Source organism: Stegostoma tigrinum, chromosome 5 (genome assembly GCF_030684315.1).
Source record: "Stegostoma tigrinum isolate sSteTig4 chromosome 5, sSteTig4.hap1, whole genome shotgun sequence".
NCBI classification, from domain to species: Eukaryota; Metazoa; Chordata; class Chondrichthyes; order Orectolobiformes; family Stegostomatidae; genus Stegostoma; species Stegostoma tigrinum.
This window is the reverse complement of record NC_081358.1, coordinates 6,266,650-6,284,095: the sequence shown is the minus strand read 5'-3', so window position 1 is coordinate 6,284,095 and position 17,446 is coordinate 6,266,650. Positions and strand designations below refer to the sequence as shown.

Sequence of the window (17,446 nt, the reverse complement as noted above, 5' to 3'; positions counted from 1 at the left end):
GAGCAGATGCGGCAGAGGCGGAAGAATTGGGAATAGGGGATGGAATTTTTGCAGGAGGGTGGGTGGGAGGAGGTGTATTCTAGGTAGCTGTGGGAGTCGGTGGGCTTGAAATGGACATCAGTCACAAGCTGGTTGCCTGAGATGGAGACTGAGAGATCCAGGAAGGTGAGGGATGTGCTGGACATGGCCCAGGTGAACTGAAGGTTGGGGTGGAAGGTGTTGGTGAAGTGGTCTAGGCCCGAAACGTCAGCTTTTGTGCTGCTGAGATGCTGCTGGGCCTGCTGTGTTCATCCAGCCTCACATTTCATTATCTTGGATTCTCCAGCATCTGCAGTTCCCATTATCACTGATGCAATTAGCACCCTGCTGCGATCTCACCTCTCAGAGCTCTGGATGCAAACAGCGCTTTCCTGCAAGTCTCTCTCCCCTAAAGCGCCCTGGGTGCAAGCAGCGCCCCCGGCTGGTCTTTGATGCGTGTGACACGCGCCTTTGGCTGCCGGGGCCACGTTGCCGGCACATGCGCTGTGCGGCAATCCGGATCGTGAGGCCTGAAGTCCGGGAGCCGGGGCCTGGCGGGGACCGTGGAGGCTGTCGGCGACCCACGCAATTTCTGTCCCCACCCTGGTTCTCGGGCTATCCCGGCGGCTGGCACGATGTTCAAGAAACTCAAGCAGAAGCTTAACGAAGAGCAGTTCCCGGTCAGGAGCGGCGTAGTTCAGGTGAGAGAGGGCGGAGGGCACTGTCGGCCAGGCCCGTCCCGTCCCGGCCCGGCCGGGGAGAGGCGTTCCTGAAGCTCCGGGAGGGGGTGTTGGGATGATCCAGACTCCCTCCAGACCCCACTCTGAACATCAGTGAGTAAGGGCGGGTTGGGGAATGAGCCACTGTCCCCTCCCTAACAGCTGTCATAGGGCCCCAGGCTAACTCTCGGAGCAGAGGCTGAGTACCAGGTAGTTCAGAATTGTCCTGTCAGTTGACCCTCATTTCCCGGAGATCACGCAGACGAAACCCCGACCTCTTTGACCTCTGGTACCTTCAGCTGGACGAGACCCCGGCAGAGCGACAGTGGTTCGCGCAAGTTTTCGAAAGCTCTGCTTCTTCATTGTACGTGGCTGTGTGGGATTTTTGAAGTTCAGTGGTTTTTCCAACTTCGCAGTGGTTCATTTCGACTCTGGTCAGGATAAACAATTATTGTAATTGATTTACGAGAGTGTTTTGGAAGGAAACCTTTTATCACGATGAAATCAGAATTACCCATCTTGGTTGTGTTGTGAGGTGAGGTGACTTCATTGGTGATATTGATATTTCTGTAAGAGAGAGATGTGGAAAACTGTGTCAGCGTTTCTTTCCGGATTTTCAATCTTGGGATGCCAGTTGTGTAAACGATTTACTCGCCCATATTTGAATCACAGTCTTAGTTTTCTTTTCCTAAATCAACTGTTACGGGTATGTTATGATACTCATCTGGAGGAGTTGAGACTTGAACCCAGGTTTTCTGAGCCAGCGGTAGGAACACTGCCATTGCATTGCAAAACCCAAAAAAGTGTTTTCAGGATAACGAAGTGTGTAGCTGGATGAACACAGCAGGCCAAGCAGCATCTCAGGAGCCCAACAGCTGACGTTTTGATCTTTTCCAAACAACCTGCTCACAAGATTTTATTTTACGCCAGTGTAGTAGGTGAAACTTGAAGCTGGGTCTCTAGCTCAGGGTAGGTACGTTAGCCTGCATCGCAGGCACCCTCATTGAATCACAGTCTTTGCTATCCTGCAGCTGATGTTCGATTTGCTCCTTCTCCCAATGACTGAAGGTACTCAGTAGTTAAGTATATTTACAACTTGAGATGATTGGCCTTTGGACCCACAGTGAATTAAAATATGAGGATAGAGCAGCAGAGTACAAGTGAGGTCAATATATAAGTCAAGTTTTCTTAAAACGCAAGAAGCTTCGTGGATATGTCTCCTCTTGTTTTTTGATCAATGGAGAGCATCAATGTTGTGGAGTTAACACCCTCATCACAAAGAGGAATGGTACACATTTAACATTTCTCAACATTTCTGTAATTGGTCAACATATTGCTTTCATAATCGTGGGGGAATCAATGCCACCTTTTTGACAGTTTCAATAGAATTGAGCATTTACTGAACAAAGCAAGAAAACTCATTTATGATTTTGTCGTGAATTGAACTTCGTTAGTTATTGAAGGTTTGTTTTGTAGGATAAGCTGCTACTTGGATTCTTGAAGTGACAAAATGTTTTTGTGTTTCACAGTGGTTGATTACAACCCGTGCCTGACAAACCAACAGCTGGCTAATCGGCTAATGATGCTGGTTTAGTGTCATGTCTGACTTGAAACTTATAAATTTGAGCTGTTGATTTGGTATTATTATCTCTATACATTGGGTTGTTGATGTAATGCTTTGAATCTATTTGTAAAGAAGTTGCCCAAATGTCAGAAACAAGCTAATTAAAGCGAAGCTTTGGCCACATTCACTGAAAGATAATTTTATTATGCACAGTTGTGTAATTGTGGATTCTGAATTTTGTCCTCTTGGGTATGATGTTTGAAAATAGTGAAATTTGAAACATGGTTCAAATAAATGATTTATTACAACCAGCTTCACTAAGAACGCAGAAGCTGGTAAATTCCCAGGGACAATTCGCGCCAGTACTGGTTCAATTAAAAATTGAAACTAAATGAGGAAGTAAATATTTAACAAACCCCCTCAACTGGTTCTCTGTCATATCTTTGAAGGGATGTGCAACTAAATTGTTTTACTTACACGAAGGGCCTACATATGGGTTTAACAAATGACACAGCAGTTTTATTTGTTTGCATTTTCATGTTCCCATATATTTGCCCACTCTCCTCAGTATTAAAAGATTCTAATGCCTAAAATTTATGTACAGTGCTCAGCTCAATTTAATTGTGAATCTAAAATTCATATCAGTAAAATTTGTATAAAATTGTCACTCAATATTTTTGAGAGCGTGAATAAAATAAATATAAAGCTTCAGCCAAGTGCATAGATCAAGGCAAAGAGAGAACTTGCCAGGGGTAAATGAGTTGAGTGCAGAAACCAATCAATATTAACCGCAACATAAAACTGCTAAAGAGCATTCCAGTGCCTGTACACTGGGTGTAAAAAAGGAATGCAGGAATACAACATATTTCAGGAAGGATGTACTGGCCTTGGAGTGGGTTCAGAGGAGGTTCATGAGAATGGTCCAAGGAATGGAAAGCTTAACATATGACGAACATTTGAGAACTCTGGGACTATACTCATTGGAGTTTGGAAGGATGAGGGGGGATCTAATTGAAACTTTCAGAATACTGAGTTATGTGGACAGTGTGGATGTTGGGAAGATGCTTCCATTGGTAGGAGAGACTAGTACCTGAGGCCACAGCCTTGAGGAAAGGCAAGACCTTTTAGAATGGAGATAAGGAGAAACTTCTTCAGCCAGAGTGTGATGAATCTATGAAATTCACTGCCACAGAAGGCTGTGGAGGCCAGGTCATTGAGTACATTTAGAACTGAGTTTGATAGGTTCTTGATTATCAAGGCGATCAAAGGTTACAGGGAGAAAGAGGTTGAGGAACTTATCAGCCACGATTGAATGGTGGAACAGTCTCGATGGACTGAACAGCCTAATTTTTGCTCCTATGTCTTATGGTCTTTAAAAGTAATTGGCTGATCTGGCCACTAGAATTATGGAATTATTGTGAGTTGGAATCCAAATTTGGGATATTCACTGAGCTATTAGCAATTTGGCAAAGTGTACTGAGTCTTCAAGTCTCAGGATGACTCTTGTTCAAAACTTAGATTGAATAAGACCCAAGGTTACTATTTCCCACACGTTGATAATCGTTCGGCCAGACGTGTCCAAGCTAAAGATTGCTGGTAACTTGCAAGGAAAACCTATCATGGTGAATTTGAAAATTCACATAAACTTTACATTTTGGATAATTTTCTTCAAGCTCTTTAGAACCAGGCAGACAAGAAGCTATCCACAATATGATGGAATTTTCAGCATTACAGTTGAAGGTTTGTCATGTGAGTTGCTTTTGTTTCATTGTTGTTGATACTTGATTTTAAGAGTTGTTTAAAAATTTGAGGAATGATTTTAAAAAGACAATATTGTATTCATGGTCCTCTTCGAAAATTATGAGTTTGGGAGGCTAAAACAAAAAGCATTTGAAAACTCACTGCTTATTTTGATTTCATTATTCTTGTGCAGTCAACAGGAACTGCCTAGTGTTGTGGTTGACTGTCATAGCAAGTAAATCAAAAGTTGCAATGACCTTGTTAAACGAGCTGGCCAGACTCAGTTCAGAACTATGTCACCGACAATATTCCAGTACCGTTTCTCAAAATCTACCAATACTTGTCCCAGGGTCGTCGGTGGGGTGCCACCCCGACACGATTTTCTCTGACAAGGCAGGACAAAAGGTCAGCTGCTACTGGCTATTCTGTGGTCCCTCAACCCATTAAGAAAGTGAAAAAATGGACAATTCAGCTAAATACGGAAGTTTTTGCAGTTGATTGACTAAAATCTCACGTTCAAGATGAGAGCTGTCAATTCTCCATCACAAACTTGTTAGTGTGATTGTATATTGTGGAAACAGACTGTTCTGTGTTGTTCTACGTAACGTGTCCAATGTAGTTTGTTATGAATAATTGCAGATTTGACCCAACAGGTCCAGGGCAATGTTATGACCTCCATGAAACTCCCCATATGCTGCTGCTTCCAATTCCGCCAAGATATAATCCATTGTTTCTCCCTCAACTTAAACTAGCTTTGCCATGAATGCACCGGTGCTGTTCTTGTCACCTGCTCTTTGTGGTGTGGCTTCTATTTTTTAATTATTTCCTCAGTTGAATGACACCCCACCTACACCTCTGTAGAACCACTGTTTGACCCTGAGAATCAGCACTGGATTATATTAGGCTGCATTGTTTGGGACTGAGACTGGGTAGTTTATTTTACAAGTTTCTGTCATATTACCTGTTACTGTCATTTGTAATTATCATCTGTTTGTGGCACGAACTTCTGATCTTGCCTGCAGGTGGAAGCACGTTATCTACGTCTATCCTATCACACCCAAATGAATTAAATATTTTTATCACAGTGAATAGCCTAATTACAGATGCAGTCTAAGCCCACAAGTGAAAAATGACCACATTGTAAAATTCTTGTGTCCACCATCAACTCGGTGCCAGCGCACAATGGGCCGAATGAAACAGGAAAGTCGAAGAGTTGGTGCAAAATTTGTACATTATTTGAAATGCGTTGTGTTCAGTCTTCCATGGAAGCGTTGTACCATGAGATTTAATTTTGCTACATATAGTTGAAGGAAACTATTTTGGCGAATTAATCTGTTTCCCAATAACAGTGACAATGCCCAGTCCAGATATATTTTGTTCAATGGATCTATTCAACTTGTGATGCTGTGACTATATCTTATGGCTTAATATATACAATTTTTATTTTAGATGTATTTCTATACATATTTTAAAGCACATTCTGATATCATACATTAAATTTTGTGTTTTACAAGTTGCAAACTTTAAAGAGCAAAGCTGGGGCCTTGAGGATTTTCAGAAGTCAGCTAAAAATTTTACATTTATTCCTTTAACTTGGTTGTGCACTCAATCAAATTGACAGTTCAGATTTATTGTGTCTATTAGAAGAAATAATAGAACACATATTTCTAAAGGGAAGCTAACCTTTGAATCACAAGTGGTAATTGTCTGGTGAGCATGTCCCTTGGTTAATTGTGCAGTTCACTTAATAATAATGATGATATGACTTAATAAGGCTGTTGCTATCTGTTTCATGCTGTCCCCATAGGTGATCCCATCCCAAATTCAATTCTTATCCATTTTTAAATCCCTTCATGGTGTTTTGCACGTTATCTCTACAGCCTCTTCAGGACTGTATATCGTCACACTTGCCTTTCATTGCTAACAGAACAGAGAGATACCTCTGACTTTAACCATCTGAAAATCCTTGACTAACCTTTGTCTTTCTGTGGCATAGTTTAAAGACATTCAGAACTGATCTGTATGACTCAACAGTTGCTAACCTTCCCGACAGTAACCTCTGGCCTACTTTCTTATATACCAGTCTGTGAAATTCCTAATTGCCTACTATGTTAAGGTTTCTTTGAAAAGAGATTATGTATTCCACTTGTCAAATTATTTTACAAACCTGTTGCTGCTGTCACCATCTTCATGTGAAAGTTGCAGATATTGTGTCAATATTTACCTTTTGAATTGCCACAGTTCATGTAGTTACATTTACCATGCTTTTCTGAATGGTGTTGCCACTTCTTGGTTCAGCCAACATAATGTTGTTTGAAGTCTTGGGGTGGAAATTGCAGATGATGTGAACATAAGTCTGCTGTCTTTACATTCCAAGATGCTGGGAATGTAATTCTGCTGAGTTGCTGCAGTGTATCTTGTGCAGAATACACAAGTCTGCCTCAGTATGCTAATGGTGGAATGAGTTCATGTTGATGTTGGTGGATCATATGCCTCTCAAGCATACAGCTTTATCTCTAGGAGGTGTCAGGCTTCTTGAGTGTTGTTGGAGCAACATCTATTCAGCCAAATGGAAAGTATGTCATTGCACTCCTGACTCATGCCTTGTTGATGGTGGCAGGATTTGGGAAATCAAAACCTGAATTCCTCATCACAAAATTTCCAGCCTCAAATTGGATTTTGCAGCCATGGTATTTGTATTGTTGCCCTAGTTAATTTTCTAGTCAGTGGTAACCCCTGAGATTTTGATGATGTAGTTGAGATTGGGAGTTTGAGGGTGAGGGTGTATGTGTGTGTGGGGGGGAGGGGTTGGGTGCAGCAGGTAGATTCTCTCTTATTGGAGATGGCAATTCATTGACTTTTAATTGGCGCACATATGGACATGCTGCCTGAGCCATGTGCAAATTGTCATAGTGAGGCGAGGATCAGGGAAGTAAACAAGTGTCTAAAAGAGCGGTGTGAGAAAGAGCGTTTCCATTTCATGGGGCACTGGCATCAGTTACGGGACTGGAGAGATCTATACCACTGGGATGGACTCCACCTGAACAGGGCCGGGTCCAGTGTTCTGGCGAGAAAGGTAAATAGGGTGGTTAATAGGACTTTCAACTCGTAATTAGGGGAGAAGGGAGAAGTGAGCATAGAGAGAGAATAACAATTAATGTAAGGCAAAGCAGCAGGTTAGCAGGTGATGAGGAATCTTCAACTCCATTGAAAACTAGGAAAAAGGTGAAAGGGAAGGAGAATTCGAATTGTTAGAAATGGTTCTGGAATTTTTTGAGAATATATCTATGAAGAATGACAAGGGAGAACCAGTGGATGTAGTGTACCTGGACTTTCAGAAAGCCTTTGATAAAGTCCCGTGCAGGAGATTGGTGAACAAAATTAGGGCACATGGTATTGGAGGCAAAATACTGAGTTGGATTGAAAATTGGCTGGCTGACAGGAAGCAAAGAGTAGTGATAAACGGGTCCCTTTCGGAATGGCAGGCGGTGACCAGTGGGGTACCACAAGGTTTGGTGCTGGAACCGCAGCTGTTTACAATATACATTAATGATATAGACGAAGGCATTAAAAGTAATATTAGTAAATTTGCTGGTGACACAAAGCTGGGTGGCAGTGTGAAATGTGAGGAGGATGTTATGAGAATACAGGGTGACTTGGACAGGCTAGGTGAGTGGACGGATGCATGGCAGATGCAGGTTAATTTGGATAAATGTGTGGTTATCCACTTTGGTGGCAAGAACAGGAAGGCAGGTTACTGTCTCAATGGAGTCAAGTTAGGTAAAGGGGAAGCACAACGAGATCTAGGTGTTCTTGTACATGAGTCATTGAAAGCAAGCATGCAGGTACAGCAGGCAATGAAGAAAGCTAATGGCATGTTGGTCTTCACAACAAGAGGAATTGAGTATAGGTGCAAAGAGGCCCTTCTGCAGCTGTACAGGGCCCTGGTGAGACCGCACCTGGAGTATTGTGTGCAGTTTTGGTCTCCAAATCTGAGGAAGGACATTCTTGCCATTGAGAAAGTGCAGCGTAGGTTCACGAGGTCAATTCACGGAATGGCAGGACTATCATATGTCGAAAGATTGGAACGACTGGGCTTGTATACACTTGAGTTTAGAAGGATGAGAGGGGATCTGATTGAAATGTATAAGATTATTAAGGGATTGGACACTCTGGAGGCAGGAAGCATGTTTCTGCTGATGGGTGAGTCCAGAACCAGAGGACACAGTTTTAAAAATAAGGGGTAGGCCATTTAGAACAGAGTTGAGGAAAAACTTCTTCACCCAGAGAGTGGTGGATATATGGAATGCTCTGCCCCAGAAGGCAGTGGAGGCCAACTCTCTGGATACGTTCAAGAAAGACATGGATAGAGCTCTTAAAGATAGTGGAATCAAGGGTTATGGGGATAAGGCAGGAACAGGATACAGATTGTGGATGATCAACCATGATCATAATGAATGGTGGTGCTGGCTCGAAGGGCTGAATGGCCTACTGCAGCACCTATTGTCTATTGACCCAAAAAGAAGGTGCAAAAAATGTCATAAGGGCACTGTGTTTTAATGCTCGGGGCATTTGAAACAAGGTGAATGAGTTGACAGTGCAAATCATGTAAAAAGGGTATAATTTAGTTGCCGTTACAGAGACATGGTTACAGGATTGTCATGACTGGGAGTTAAATATCCCAGGATATCAAACTGTTGGGAAGGACGGACAGGAAGGTAAAGGAAGTGGTGTTCTGATTTTTAAGGATGATATCAGGGCAGTAGTGAGAGATGATATAGGTTCTACTGAACAAAACGTTGAATCCATTTGGGTGGAAATTTGGAATAGCAGGGAGAAGAAGTCACTGATAGGTGTAGCGTATCGGCACCAAATAATGACATCATGGTGGGGAGGGCAATGAACATAGAAATAGCTAATGCATGTAAAAATGGTACAGCAATTATCATGGTGGATTTCAGTCTACATATCGATTAGTCAAATCGGGTCGGACGTGGCAGCCTGGAGGAGTGGTTCATAGAATGCATCTGCAATAATTTCCTTGAATGATATGTAATGGAACCTACGAAGGAGCAAGCTATCCCAGATCTAATCCTGTGTAATGAGACACGAATAGTTAATGATCTCACAGATAGTGATCCTCTTGGAAGGAGCGATCACAGTAGGATCGAATTTAAAATACAGATGGAGCATGAAAAGGTTAAACCCAGTACCTATGTCCTGTCCTTAAACAAAGGAGACAATGAAGGAATGAGGAAGGAGTTAGCTAAGGTTGAATGGGAGCAAAAACTTTATGGTGGGTCAATTGAGGAACAGTGGAGGACTGTCAAACAATTTTTCACAGTGCTCAGCAGAAGTATATTCCAGTGATAAGGAAGACCTCTACGAAAATGGAGAGCCAGCCATGGATGTCTGAGGAAATAAAGTAACGTATCAGATTGAAAAAACACGCATACAAAAAAAAAGCAAGGAACAGTGGGTAACTAATGGACAACGAAATCTTTAAAGGCTAACAGAAAGCCACAAAAGAAGTTATAAAGAAAAGTAAGATAGATTGTGAGAGTAAACTAGCTCAGAATATAAAAGCAGGCAGCAAAAGTTTCCATAAGTATGTAAATCGTAAACATTGGTTCCTTAGAGGATGAGAAGGCCAGTTTAATAACTGGGAATGAAGAAATAGCTGAGACATTAAACAGTTATTTTGTGTCGGTCTTCACAATGGAAGACGTCAATAACACGCCGAAAACTAATAGCAAGAAGGTTATAGCAGATGAGGACCGAGAAACTGTCGTGATCAGTGAGGAGGCTGTGCTGGGCAAGCTCACGGGGTTAAAGGTAGACAAGTCTCCTGGCCCTGATGAAGTGTATCCCAGGGTGCTTATAGAGGTGATGGGGGGGAAAATAGCAAATGCACTAGTAATTATTTACCAAAATTCACTGGACTCTTGGGTGGTTCCTGCAGATTGGAAAACAGCCAATGTGGCACCACTGTTTAAAAAAGGAAGTAGACAAAAAGCAGGTAATTATAGGCCAGTTAGCTTAACTTCAGTAGTGGGGCAAATGCTTGAATCTATCGTTAAGGGTGAAACAGCAAGACATCTGGATATAAATTATTCCATTGGGAACACCCAGCATGGGTTCATGAAGGGCCAGTCATGTTTAACTAATTTGGTGGAATTCTTTGAGGACATTACTTGCATGGTGGACAATGGGGAACATGTGGATGTGGTGTATCTGGATTTCCAGAAGGCATTTGACAAGGTGCCACACCAAAGGCTGCTACCTAAGATAAAGTTGCACAGTATTACAGGTAGTGTATTGGCATGGATAGAGGATTGGTTGACCAGGAGAAAGCAAAGAGTAGGGGTAAATGGGTGTTTTTCTGGTTGGTTGGCGGTCAGTGGCTGGTGGTGCGCCTCAGGGATCAGTGTTGGGACCTCAATTGTTTATAATTTACATAGATGATTTGGAGTTGGTGTCTAAGTGTGCTGTGTCGAAATTTGCAGATGACACTAAGCTGAGTGGTAGAGCAAAGCATGCAGAAGACACTGAAAGCCTGCAAAGGGATATAGATAGTCCAAGTGAGTGGGCAAAGATCTGGCAGATGGAGTACAATGTTGATAAGTGTGAGGTCATCCATTTTGGTAGGAATAACAGCAAAATGGACTATGTTTTAAATGGTAAACTATTGCAGCACACTGCCGTGCAAAGGGACTTGGGTGTCCTTGTGCATGAATGCCGAAGGTGGGATTGCAGGTGCAGCAGATGATTAAAAAGTCAAATGGAATTGTGTCTGCCATTGCTAGAGGGATGGAGTTTAAAAACAGGGAGGCTATACTGCAACTGTATGGCGTCCTTGTGAGGCCACACTTGGAGTACTGTGTACAGTTTTGGTCTCCTTACTTGAAAAGGTATATATTAGCGCTGGAGGGAGTGCAGAGGAGATTCACTCGGTTGATTCCAGAGTTGAGAGGGTTGGATTATGAGGAGAGACTGAATAGACAGGGATTATACTCATTGGAATTCAGAAGAATGAGGGCAGATCTTACAGAAACATAAAGATTATGAGGGGAATAGATAAGGTGGAGGCAGGGAGGTTGTTTCTGCTAGCAGGTGAAACTAGGACTGGAGGGCATCGCCTCAAAACAAAGGGAAGCAGATGTAGGACTGAGGTCAGGAAGAATTTCTTCACCTAAATGGTTGTGAATCTGTAGAATTCCCTGCCCAGTGAAGCAGTTGAAGCTACCTTGCTGCATGTTTTTAAGGCAAGGCAAGATAAATTTTTGAACAGTAAAGGAATTAAGGGTTATGGTGGGTGGGTGGGCGCGTATATGGAGCTGAGAATCAGCCATGATCTTATTAAATGGCGGGGCAGGCTCGCGGGGCCGGATGGCCTACTGCTTGTAGTTCTTATGTTCTTATTATTTGTATTGACAGATTTAGCCTGAATGTTGTTCCAAGTTTTCCCATATGTGGGCAGGAACTGTTTCAGAAGCAAAGCCATTGCAAATGGTACTTGTCACTGTAAAACATCAGTTCATATTCTCACTTTTGACTTGAAATAAAGGAAAAGGCATTGATGACGTAGCTGAAGATGATTCAGCCTAAGAATATATGCTGAGCAATTTGTAACAATGTCTTGGGGTGAAATGTTTGATCTCCAACAACAATTCTTTCCACTTTTTGTCTTGGCTGTGATGACAACCATTGAAGAACTTTTCACAAGAACATGACAGAGGAGCAGCAGATTGTATCCTTCCTTGGAAGTTTAATTTCTGATCTCAGGCTTCAACTCCACTTTACGGTCTGCTCTGTGTCTCTCTCAATTCCATGAGCGACCAAAAATCTGTTCATGCCAGGAGTGAATGGAACAATCTACTGGTGCAGAGAATTCGAAAGGTATACAAACCTCTGCGTCATCGCAGTCTGAAATGATTAACGCCTTATTTTGAGGTTCTGACTTCATATTTTAGATCCCTCAGCCTATCGTGTCACAATCTTCTGGAATGTTGATATATGGAAATCACTCCTACTACTACTAACATTCCGGGAATATCAGCTTAGTTTACCAAAGTCCAGTGCATTTACAGCAAGGCTCTTTATTCCAGATTTCTAGTAATAAAGGACAACATGCTACCTACTTTGCTAATTGCTTGATGTACCTACATGTTAACTTTGTGTTTCTTGTACGAGCACACCCAGAACTAAACATCAACAAGGAGAATTTTATGACTTTAAAAAATCTGCTTTTCTGATCTCAGAACCAAAATGAATAGCTTAACACTTTGCCGCATTATATTCCTATTTGCTATCTTGTCCACTTACTAATCTTTTTAATATCCTTTTGCTGTGCCTTCATCTCTTCCTCTCAGCTTACACTTTCACCTAATTTTGTATTGTCAGCAAATTTAGCTCCATTACTCTTTGTCTATGCCATTGATATAGATTGTAAATAGCCAAGATCCAAATACATTAGTTGTATCCTGCTAACTTAAAAATGCCCTATTTCACCTTTTGCGCCCATTAACTAATCCTTTGTTCATGGCAACATATAACCCCTAACTTCTTGAAAATGTACTTGACCTATTTGTCTTTTGTGCAGCAGCTTATTAAATGTCTTTTGGAAACCCATGTATGTTACCAACCACTAGTTCAAATTTATTTGCCCTCAAAAAAAAACTGTAATCGATTTGTCAAAAAAAGAGACTTGGTCTGCACAATTGGAAGCTTAAACCTACCAGGCAATTATTATGCATGGGTCAAAACATCAGAAGGGTTCAAATGCACAGCACTGCTAAACATAGCTGCATTTGCAGCTGTTGGCATCGGACGATCAGGTCTAGAGTTCATGTTTGCTGTAAATTTACAATTTGAAAAATTAACTGTGTTTCTCTGTCCACACATGATGCTGTGTGATTTTTGCATTATCTGCTTTTATGAATGTTTGTACATATAAATTGAGAGGAGATATAGACCATTGAGGCCATCAAGCCTGCTCTGCCATTCAGTAAGATTATGACTCAATCTGTTTACTTCAAATTTTGATTAGTTCTGGTATTTTGTTTTTGCATATTGCATAATGGATAACAATTGACATTAAAACATGACCAGCGCATTGTAATCAATTAAATCCTGTAGATCATGTTCAGAAAATACCAACAACAGCACAAAGATACATAATAACCTGGAACTGGTGAAGAAATTTGAGGCAAATTAAAAAATTATGACGCTGCTGCACAAAACTCTGGTGCGGCCGCACTTGGAGTATTGCGTACAGTTCTGGTCACCGCATTATAAGAAGGATGTGGAAGCTTTGGAAAGGGTGCAGAGGAGATTTACTAGGGTGTTGCCTGGTATGGAGGGAAGGTCTTATGAGGAAAGGCTGAGGGACTTGAGGCTGTTTTCGTTAGAGAGAACAAGGTTGAGAGGTGACTTAATTGAGACATATAAAATAATCAGAGGGTTAGATAGGGTGGATAGGGAGAGCCTTTGTCCTAGGATGGTGACGGTGAGCACGAGGGGGCATAGCTTTAAATTGAGGGGTGAAAGATATAGGACAGATGTCAGAGGTAGTTTCTTTACTCAGAGAGAAGTAATGGAATTTGAACGCTTTGCCTGCAACGGTAGTAGATTCGCCAACTTTAAGTACACTTAAGTCATCATTGGACAAGCATATGGACGTACATGGAATAGTGTAGGTTAGATGGGCTTGAGATCAGTATGACAGGTCGGCACAACATCGAGGGCCAAAGGGCCTGTACTGTGCTGTACTGTACTATGTTCTATATAAATAACTTTATGTGCAATTTAGAACAAGATATGTAGTCCTGACAATTGCTGAACAAAGAAAATTACCGCACAGGATCAGGCCCTTTGGCCCTCCAAGCCTGCGCCAAACCAGATCCTCTATCTAAACCTGTCACCTATTTTTCAAGGATCTGTATCACTCTGTTCCCTGCCCATTCAAGTATCTGCCTAGATGCATCTTTAATGACGCTATCGTGCCCGCCTCTACCACCTCTCCTGGCAATGCGTTCCAGGCACCCACCACCATCTTCAGAAAGAACTTTCCACGCATATCTCCCTTAAACTTTTCCCCTCTCACCTTGAAATCGTGATTCCTAGTAATTGAGTTAGCAACCTTCTTGCTATGCTGAATGAATAAATTTATCCCAAATTCATTGGGGTAATAGAAACAAGAATTCCAAGGCTTGACAGATTTTTAAAAATCTTTTTAAATTTTGAAAACAGTTTCTTTTCTTTCCCCATAGGCTTCTCCAAAATCAACTCCACCTTCAACAGGAAATAGAAGCCGCACCTCTTCCTTGTCAGGTCAACATAACGAAGGCACTTTAGGTGACAGAGAGGTAAATTCAAGACCAAATATGAGGAACTGGATGTGAATCATTGAACATTTTTATTTGCTTGATTTAATTGTTGAAATATTCCAGGATGTGGGGGAAAAATAATTTTGATACATTGCATCACTATTTTTCTGTTCTTTGGAAACACGTTGCCATGATTTCTGTGTGAATCCATTTTAATTTAGATGTTTACCATTTGTTTTGTTACAGTATTTCTTAGTTTGTTTCACATTATTAGAGCAGATTATGTAGTGGATTGTGAAACAGTCCTCAGTTTGTATGAATGTTGTTGAGAACAGTCCATCAGTTTAAATTTCAACATCATGTTTTTAAAACCATAATATACTGGAAATATACAAGAGATCATGTACCAACTGTGGAGAGAAAAACGTTTCTGGCCAGTGGCCTGTATTCTGTTTTCTGCTCCGTTTTCAGGGAGTTGGTGCATTAAAATAGCCACTGGCCACCAGAATCTACAAACTGCCATGATAAGTTTTCATTGAAGACTATATCATGAATGTGTTGGTCTCATTTTTGGAAGTTACTAAGTATTTTGGGTTGGCTATAAGCTTTTTCATCTAGTTCAGAAGGATGAGAGCCTCTGTTGTTGCTCATCTGATCACAGTATGCAAAGATGCAGTATTACCTCTTTATTTAACTCACATTTTAGGATCTTTACAAAAAAGTGAAATGGACTGCCTGTGCCCTCTGGAGTACTGAGAAAAGCTCCTTGTTAATGAGTTCCTTGCCCAAGGAGCTCGCTACATGTTGAAGGCATATTCTAGTTTGATTCTTTTGAAACTCGTCTCTTTACTTCATGAATTTTCTGCCTCAACTTCTGTGAATGCTGCAAATTGTTGAGAAAGCCAGTTTCATTTCTTTGTTAACCAGTCAGTTTGGAGCAATCCCCTTCTATAAGTAAATATTTAGAATTATCCATCAGAAAAGATCATCTTTGGTGCATCTACCTTGTAAAATTTGCCTGAAGTTGAAATTATTAAATACGTCACTTCTAATTTTTGTAGCAGGCTAGTTAAAAGTATATGGAGGAGAAAGGAATAATGAAGCAAGTTTAGTTATGTGCTCTTCGGCAGAATAGCATTATAACATTTGCGCTGATAATTTAACGATGCCTTAGATGTCAGCACATTTAGTGAAAGCTAAATCCTGCTCACAGTACAGAATTGACATTGGCGTACCTGTACCAAATAACCCGAAACATTCTTCGAATTGGAATTCCAGGAACATAGATTTTTGGCTGATTTCATCTCTATTTGAATATTTCCAGATAAGAAATATTGGAGTCTGAACCCTTAAGCTGCCAAGTGTCTATAATGCATGACACCAATCCATTTCTGACACAAGTAGAAGAGTGCTTCTGAATTAGATGTGCATGTGGATAGAATTGTTAAGGCATATGGTGTGTTAGCTTTCATTAATAGAGGGACTGCGTTCAAGAGCCGTGAAGTTATGCTCCAGCTATACAAAAGCCTGGTTCGTCCACATCTGGAGAATTGTGCCCAGTTCTCATTACAGGAAAGATACAGAGGCGTTGGAAAAGGTGCAGAGGAGATTTACCAGGATGTTGCCTGGAATGAAGGGAAGGTCTTGCGAGGAAAGGTTGAGAGAGCGAGGGCTTTTATCTTTAGAACGACGAAGGATGAGAGGTGACTTGATAGAGGTGTTCAAAACGATCAGAGGTATAGATAGAGTTGACAGCCAGAGACTTTTTTCTAGGGTGGAGGTAGCTTTTATGAGGGGGCATAGTTTTAAAGTGAGTGGAGGTAGATATTAGGGGAGGCGTCAGAGGTAGGTTCTTTACTCAGATAGTTGCCGGGGTGTGGAATGCATTCCGGAGAGGGTAGTGGAGTCGGCCTCATTGGGGCATTTAAGCAGCTATTAGATAGGCAAATGGATGATAGTACAAGGTAGGGGTGGAGGTTAGATAGACCTTAGGATTAGGGTAAAAATTCAGCACAACATCATGGGCCGAAGGGCCTGTACTGTGCTGCACTGTTCTATGTTCTGTGTATAGCAAGGCACTTGGAAAAGAGAAAGGAAGAGGTGTCATTGCATAAGTTTCAGAAGTTTATCTTGCCAGGTTTAGGACTAACAAACTGGCACTATTGCCTGTGGAAAGAAATCTCAAATCCAAACAAGTGTTCTTGGGTCAGAGGTAGATCTGTTGAATTGCAATATCATCAATTGGCATTTTTGCCTTTTTTTGGCCCATACTCTGAAGAATAACAGTCTACTGCTTGAGAAGGTATGAATGCTTTGTATGCTCATCCAGCCTTTTTAACGAATTATTATGTTTTCTAATGTTATTGATCATATGTTTTGAGGCAATAATTATGTTGGAATCAAAACACATTGGTTAAATACCTACTATCTGTGGTTTTATACATTTTGTGTGCTTTTTGTTATTTTTTACCTTTCTTGCAAATTTTAAAGATTTGTTTATGTCGAAGCAAATCACCTGACTTAAGATGGCTTATTTTTCTGCAAACTTATTGTGGAAAAAGACTTAAACGACAAAATTAAATGTGTGTACAGTATGAAACTGGTGACTCGTTTGAACTGTACATTTGTTGCTAATTGTACAATATTAACGAAGCATTAGTTGCACGACAGTTATCAATGACTGCTAAGTATGTTTGATTGAAATGTGTAAAATTCGATCAGGGCTGAATAGACTTCCTTGGAGGGAAGATGCTTTCCCTGGATGGGAATTCTCGAACCAGGGTGTTACAGTCTCAGGATATGAGGTAGGCCATTTTGGACTGAGATGAGGAAATATTTCTTCACATAAAGCGTTGTGAACATGTGGAATTCTCTCCTGAATATATTCAAGTAATAGATTGTTTAGATTGTAAAGGCTTCAAGGGGTAATGGGGAGGAAGTGGAAATAGACATTGAGATAGAGGATCATGCTTGATCATCTTAAGTGGTGGAGCAGGCTTGAAGGACCAGATGACCTACTCTCCATATTTTTCCATGTTTCTAGATCATGAAACATGACTAAGGACAGTTTCAGTTGA

The 17,446-nt window shown here is 41.2% G+C and overlaps 1 protein-coding gene across 2 annotated transcripts in view; it reads left to right on the top strand.

Annotated features, from left to right (window-relative positions):
* The first annotated feature begins 529 nt into the window (after positions 1-529).
* Positions 530-17,446, top strand: part of golga4 (golgin A4) — a 160,801-nt gene continuing 143,884 nt past the window's right edge. For both annotated transcript variants that reach the window (XM_048528967.2, XM_048528965.2), the window contains exons 1-2: positions 530-719; positions 14,313-14,408. In XM_048528967.2, coding sequence (XP_048384924.1) covers positions 654-719; positions 14,313-14,408 — 162 coding nt within the window. In that variant the 5' untranslated portion in view covers positions 530-653. The remainder of the gene's footprint in view (positions 720-14,312; positions 14,409-17,446) is intronic.